The sequence below is a fragment of the Anopheles ziemanni genome, chromosome 2 (genome assembly GCF_943734765.1).
Source record: "Anopheles ziemanni chromosome 2, idAnoZiCoDA_A2_x.2, whole genome shotgun sequence".
NCBI lineage: Eukaryota > Metazoa > Arthropoda > Insecta > Diptera > Culicidae > Anopheles > Anopheles ziemanni.
This window is the reverse complement of record NC_080705.1, coordinates 47,922,008-47,929,758: the sequence shown is the minus strand read 5'-3', so window position 1 is coordinate 47,929,758 and position 7,751 is coordinate 47,922,008. Positions and strand designations below refer to the sequence as shown.

At 39.7% G+C, this 7,751-nt stretch overlaps 1 protein-coding gene across 1 annotated transcript in view; it reads left to right on the top strand.

The window, feature by feature from the left end:
• The window catches only part of LOC131293698 (hornerin-like), a 12,642-nt gene extending 11,185 nt beyond the window's left edge, over nucleotides 1-1,457 (top strand). The window contains exon 7 of the mRNA XM_058321772.1: nucleotides 956-1,457. Within this exon, the coding sequence (XP_058177755.1) occupies nucleotides 956-1,450 (495 nt within the window). The 3' untranslated portion in view covers nucleotides 1,451-1,457. The remainder of the gene's footprint in view (nucleotides 1-955) is intronic.
• The last annotated feature ends 6,294 nt before the right edge of the window (nucleotides 1,458-7,751 follow it).

Sequence of the window (7,751 nt, the reverse complement as noted above, 5' to 3'; positions counted from 1 at the left end):
TACTTTTTCTCCGTTTTGCATTGTAAGATGTATTGTGTGAGTGTGAAGGAGTTCGTTTGTAGTGTGTATGTTCTCCAACTCTATTTTCCTATTTTTAAGCATTCAGTTCTTCATTTCGTTGTTGATGGCCCAACGAATTCGTTCATTGATGTGTTGATGGCCCAACGGCACTAATAAGTTTTCGCGAACTTATTTAAATACTGATTAAGAAGCAAGCAGGCCAGTAGTATTAAAAAGGTATAGAGAGTGGTATCACTTTAGAGATGATGCGACAATACAAATCCGTTTACCTGTTGCCATGCCGGGTGTAATATTATCTTTTGAATGTACAGAAAAGCTAAATATCGCAAGAGAAAATATCACTTTTATCTCATCAACGAAGCTCAAGCTTTATTTAACATTTTGCATCAGTAAACTATTCAATTATCTTATCCCTTACTGTGCATATAACCTTAACCAGCATGATGAATTATACCATTAAGTTTGGTTTCCGATCAAACGGGGTTTGTACTGTAGCTCGTTTTTGGTGACAATCTCTATGATGTTTTCTTTAATCCGAATATTTTCCAACCAGTCATTTAAAATGTTCAGAGTTCCATTTTCAGAATGGAATCGTCATTTTCAGGATGGGACTCGTCTATATTCGGACCCTGCATACAGTGTCTCTAATTGCGGCGACTTACAGGACTCTGATAGTACAGAATTATAATTTATCCGAAACAATTAACCTCAAACCTTGTGTTTTTCCTGCTGATCGGAGCAACCACATTTTTTCATCATATGTTCGCGTTGTGTGTGTGTGTGTGTGTGTGTGTGTATGTGCGTGTGTAATTTATTTATATTTATATTTTTTGTATATGTATATGGGTGTGTTTATATTTGGTTTGATACTTCCTTTCACATGGTTTTACCACCAACTGAACTTATCTGTATCTTTTGCCTTCGTTTCTTTTAGTGGGATCTTCAAAATCAACTTATGCAACAGCAGGTGTCCACACAACAGCAATCGCAGCCGCCCCCTCAACAACAGCAGCAGCTACCACCGCCGGGTGGCCAACAGCCACAAACTGGCCAACAGTCAGGACACAGTCGCAACATGATGCATCCCAATCAGGGAGCCAACCAGCTAATGAGTAGCGGTTCTAACACGAGCGGTGGTGGTTCAGGCATTGGTTGCGGTGGCAACGGTGGCGCTAGCAACAGTGGAAATGGCAGCGTTCGGCCACCCCCTCAAGTGCAGGGACCGGGACCGTCGGGAACGCAGCGCTATCCATCTCCAATTCAACGACCCACGAACTACTCGCAGGCACCCGTTCTACAGCATCAACAGCGTTCAAATCGGCAAACAGCAGGCCATGGTCAGCAAGGCAACGTTCAACAACCAGGTGCAAACATGGGCCAAGGAATGAACAACACAAACAAACACTACTATGGGGGTAATCGGGGTTGAATGCACTAATGTTGTCACGTTTGAGCGTAGTTAAAGTATATCCAACAGTAACATCGGCGATACAAGTGGAAAAGTATTTCAACATGAACCTATCATCTTCACAGAGTTTTTGCACACTTGTATGTTCAATATATATGTTCCATTTCTGACCTTGCTTGAGAATGACCCTCACCCCATTTCCATTACGCGTTGCAATCTCATGTATTTGAATTATGTATCGTTCTACAAATTCTCAGATGTTGAAACATTTGAAGACATGCCTTCTTTAATAATGAGTCGTGAGAATTTTTTCAGGCGCAGCAATACATTGCATAAGATTGCTCGGCCACTTGTGAACGGAACATCAATGCAGATGCAGAATGGAAATGTCCCATTATTCCCTATAAAACTTATGATTGTTGCTGCATGTCATACCATAATGTGTGTATATAGTAGTGGTAAGTTTGGTCAAACTGAACTTCACTTTAAACTTGCAAATATAACACAAGTGGAAGATATGGACATTAACTGAAAAATAGGGATGATGATGAACAAACGTATCTGCCGATGGGTCATTTGTTGAACACAGTTGAGCGTTGGTAAGGCCTATAACATAACAACAACATATAATTAAAAAGGCCATGTGGGACCGGGCCCCTTGCCCTTTGTTGTGTTTGTTCGATGTTGGACGCTAGTAATGATGCCCATTCTAGACTGAAACACTGAGAACATAAGCATAAAATAAAGTATAATCAGGTAAAATGTAATAACATGGAGTGAACACTTTAATGTACTGTGCATGAATATAGCTGGAACGGTCCGCTTCTTTTTTCATGCGTCGGATAACTAATATTGTCAAAACGCTTTGAGTGATTTACATTTCCATTTACATTTGTTGATATTGATGTTGCGTAATATCACTTATTCAAGTGATCACAATGTCAAGGCATTATGTTAAGGGGAGCATCGTTTCTCCTGGATCAACATGAAAATTTGTGGATTTTTGCAAGAATCACATCATACTAATAGGCATTGAATTTAGAAATCGATCATGTTAGGACACCGATGGCTCATAGAACCAAACGATGTGTCCTGATGTGGGTGGAAAAGTAAAGCGATACTGATTAAACCGACAAAGTTCATCAATAAATTTAACCGTTATATTGCTATAGAATAAAGTACATGAAAATTCAACTCTTATTTAAGAATAATAAAATGAACTGAGGCATGAGATAGTAAACACACTGTTGAGTACGCCTAAATGCTATTAATAGTAAACTAGCTCTGTGGAGATATTTATAAAAGATTACAACCTTAAGTTACAATTTAAAGCATCATAAACAGTAACCATTAGTAAAAAACGGCGAAATTAGACTAATGAAAATGATCACTAGTATTCTACACATAAAACTGGTACAGGTGGTAGCGGTAAAGCAAGCAAACAACTACTCATCTATTGATACTAGGGACATTTGATTGGGCATTGATTGAAGCATGTATGGTTGCTTGTGTGAGTGTGTATGTGTGCGTGTGTTTGTGGTTGTGTATGTGTAACCATTCAATGCTGCCAGTTACTTTTGAAGCGAGTAGAACTGACCCCCATTAGACCGGATGGATCAAATCGGATAAAACTGGATGTGTTTCGTGATGTAAAGCAAGCTAACAAACATGTTTCGGGAGCTGGAAAGTAACTCACAATTTCATAAACTTTCAAACGAACAATGCACATGCATGTTACAATAACAATTATTACTAAGTTGCAAATGGAATGCATACACTGTACGAAAAGGTAAATAGAATAAAAGGACGTATATGCCCAGCTTATATGCAATTGCTCCGGTTGACCACAGAACTTAAATGCGTGCAAATTCCGAAACGGTATTCAGTAACATATTCTAGCCAATACGCACAGATAAAAATGATAAGTCGTGGAGTGATCTATAAGGAACATGAATAGAAGAAAACGTTAGATATTGGAAAAGTCAGCATGTCTGGTGTGGTTTTTCCATTTAGAAGGTGCAGTTGACTTTAGGCAACAGAAAGCAGTAAATTATAGAGAATCGATCATCAGTCGATCTACGAATCATTTATTCTTCGTCTGTAACTAAACTGACAAAGCGGTGAAAATAAAGCAGTGTTGCAAATATCCACACCATCTCGAAAGACAGTAGTACAGTCATATTAGCAACCAGAATGCTCGAAACTTGCTCTGAACGCCACTCTTCGGCTCCACCAAAACGGGACTGTTGAAGAAAACGCAACGCGTTCAGAACCTTTCGTTTTTCTTTTTTATGAAATTTTTTTTTCCGACATTCTTAAGAAAGATTTTTTAATGGAGAAGATGAAAATGAACTGGGCTTATGGCAATGATTTCCACGTCGGCGGAAGGTAATTTGTGCAATTACTTATGAATTTTTCCCTCTTCTTTATTGTATAATGTACTGTGCTATAGTAGTAGCATGTTTTCCTTTTTTGCTTTGCTTTTTTTGAGGCATTGATACAAGTAGCAAAGCAAAAAAGGAAAACATGCAACCGTATACGGATTCAGGCTTAAGAGAAAAACAAATTCTTAAGGAGTATGAGTTTCTAATATACTTATTTTTATCATTTATATTCACCCCAATAGATTTACATTTGGCTATTTAGAAAGTTATATTAGATTTATTTTTTCTAGTTTATAGAGCAACGAGGAAATTGATTTTCAAATTTGCATACACCAAAAGCACAATCTTCAAACGTGGGTATCCGTGCTTTATTTATACTCATGCGACCAACACCCATTATTTGATTTTGCAGTACAGTTGTTTCACACAAATCGTTAAATTTCAAACGATTTGTTAATTAGGTAAATGAAGCACAAAATAAATCTGCGTAAAATTGCAAACGATGTTCACTCGATGTACGAGGTGTAAAATGCAACGTTAAAATAGAGCAAATTGGTGGAACCCAGTTGTGTTTCTACCGAGTTTACTGCAGATATGTAAAACAGAGGATATTGAAAGCAAATGAGATTGAACAGTATGAATATCACATGTCGTATGAACCATGCCACACGCGGAGAAAAATAATAAAATTTAAGCAGTTCCGTAAGCATAATCGATTTTTAATCGAATAAAAAACATCGAACCAACCAAAATTTATAACAGTAAAAATTGGACGGATACATGAAACGATGATAAAAAAGGATTGTAGATATACAATGCTGTCTATAGAGTACCGTTTTACAAGGATACAAATAATAGGGCGATTAATGCTATGCGGATAAAGCGGTCACGGAAGACTTAAGGACCGTTCGAAGGCTTGAGGATATTATTGGAAAACACAAAACACCACAGGAATTTGACTTTTTCGTTCGCGCAATTTAATAGAGCAGTTTGAAAACTATTTAACTTTCAAGTATTTAAAATTTTGCTTCTTTATATACAGTTACTTCCAAATATGAAGGTACAGTGTCGATTTGCTCGTTTAACCCCAGTTCTCTTGGTCTATTTTCACCGTAGCCGCTAAATTCTAAAAGCATATAATAGAGGAACTTGTAATGCTTCAAATAAGCCTCGAACGAAATTTGTATTGGCCAAATTGGCTTAGTTTTAAGCCATTAACTGAAAAAACACCATATTGAGAAATCACAAAGTCATGGTACACGATGTTAACTATGATTAAAAAGGATATATTGACTGCCTTTTAATACTTCGTTTGGCCTCCTTTGGCATCAATAACGGCTTTCAAGCGACGAGGCATCGAAGCAACTAACTTGGTGGTGAATTCAGCTTCGATATTTTCCCAAACTCTAGCTATTTATGATTTAAGATCACTTTTACCCGTCGGGTGACTTTTTTGGACCCGGATTTTTACTTCACGACACAAATGATCGATAGGATTTAGATCCGGTGACTGTGGGGGCGTTTTCAGCAATTTGGGGACATTATACAGCAGCCATTAGGGGGTCCGCGACAGCCGAGCGGTAGCGCCGGTTAGAACATCGGGCCATGAGCGCCGGGGCTCACCACCTCGACGGCGTGGGTTCGAATCCCAACCGAGACCGGACCCTCCCCTGTACGAGAGGACTGACTATCCACGTACAATAGGGAAACAAGTCTCGTAAGCCCTTAACGGGCAGGCATGACCAAGAGGTCGTTACGCCAAGAAGAAGATACAGCAGCCATTCCCGCACCAAACCCGCAGTATGTTTGGGATCGTTATTCTGCTGGTAAAAGTAAACTGCTGGAAGTCGCTTTTTGTCATGTTTTCTTAATACGCTTCGGATAGTTTCAGCAGAAATTGTCCTAGAAATGGTGTCCGATATCTCTTCGGCTAATTTTGGAGCACTGGCGGTTGGTTCTTGCCGTACTTTTCGAACAATTAATCTATCATCGTTTGCTGTTAATATTCTTTTTCTCCCAGTTCGAGGCTTTGTTACAATATTCAAAAATATCTAATTTTCGACCCGCTAGCTTTATTGACAGCAATTCCTGACGCAATTTTATATAAGTGACCTCTCACTTCTACAGACCTTGTACAATTTTGATGGCCGGTATTTTTCTGCACAAGGTCTCTAGAAGTTAGAGGTCAAGAGATTTTTGCTGCACCGCCTATGTTTTGAATATTGCGTCAGAAATTGCTCTCAATAAACCTGTGGTCACAGCTTTCCGCAACCGCATGCGGTTGTGCTTTTGATCTGTCAAACGAGCACAGCTTTTTGCCAAAAATAATACTTTAATGTTTGAATATACCACTTATATGAGCATACAATCCCATTAAAGTCTACTAGGAACAATATTTACTGTTGACATATAAAAACGCAAGAGTCTGCGGCAAGAATCAAATTCGTTTGATTTTTTAGTACAGAAACCGCAAGGTCTTGCGTCTGCGGTGACAGTCCATGACAGCTCCTATCTCTCCCATGGGAAAAAACGCAACCGCATGCGGTTGCGCAAAGCTGTGACCAGGGGTTAAAGCTAGCGGGTGGAAATTTAGATATTTTTTAATATTGTAACAATTACTGCTTTGCATCCGTACAGTATCATCATTTAAAGAAGGTCAGTTTGTTGTTTATGCGGTAGTTTGACAGATTTTTCTATACCATGGTATGAGCAGGCCTCCCACTTCTCAAGACCTTGTGCCGCCATTAAAATTTGCGTCCCTCCAACAATCCGCGTCCGCATTTCAACAGTAGTCAAACGAGATTCAGTCATCATACTCGCGTTTCCACCGTTGATACTCGCGTTTCCACCGTTATAGCGCGCCATTGCACAGAAGTCAGGCGCGGTTCCACCCAAAATCGGGGTCCACAGTACAGCGCGACGTCCCGTCACAAAACGCGACGTCGCCTGACAGGCGGCTGAACTCCATACAAAAAAAAAAAAAAATGTCGCACAAATCGCGCTAGTGTAGAAACAGCGAAAAACGTGACGTCGCGCTAGCTCTTGTCAAATGTCAATTCGAAACGAAAACAAGCCGACAGCTGGACAAAACGTAAACAAACCGAAACACAAACGCGAACAAAATGAGCAATATTCTCCACGAAACATCGGATTTTTCGTTATACTACTTACTGCTAGCTTTCACAAATGTAATTCAGTTATGAAACTCCGTTTTAATTTATATTTTTACCAAAGTTTTTTCGGGTGCCGAAACGTAAACAAACTGCTCTTCAACAAGTAGGAGATGACGGAGAAATATTTACCTCCTACGGCGGGCCAAAATATCGTCGTTGTCTGTTTAAGTTTGTTTTCTCAGTGAATTTCAAATGTAGAAGCGCCAAACTCACTCAGGGTGCATAAAATACGTAGCTAAACAAATATCATGCATTACTACCTCAAAATTCAACAAAAAATTTTAGCTGAGTTTGCGCCCCAATGTGATACATATTTCCACATGCTCCCCTACCTCTGTTGCGCTTGGCTTGCGCGATTGTTCTGCCGAAACTGGGCAACTTTTGAAACGGGACGTCGCACTGTAGTGTGGACCCCGAGTAAGTGAAAACGGGTGTAAGTAGTACAATGAAAAATCCGATGTTTCTTGGAGAATATTGCTCGTTTTGTTCGCGTTTATGTTTCGGTTTATTAACTTCGTCTTCTTCTTCTTCTCTTCGGCGATTATTTACTCCAGTACGGCTATTAAATCCAGCTTCCTGGGCCTTCGGAAGCTAACCTGGAGACATAGACCTCTATTGGTTAAGGACCGGCTACTAAAGGCCATATGTCCTGATTTTCTGTGGTTCTTCTGATTTTCTGTAGGCGTCACATTTTGACTGCCACCATGCGGCCAGGAGCACTGCTAGCCAACCACGCTAGTGCGCAGACAAATTGTGGCTGTTCAC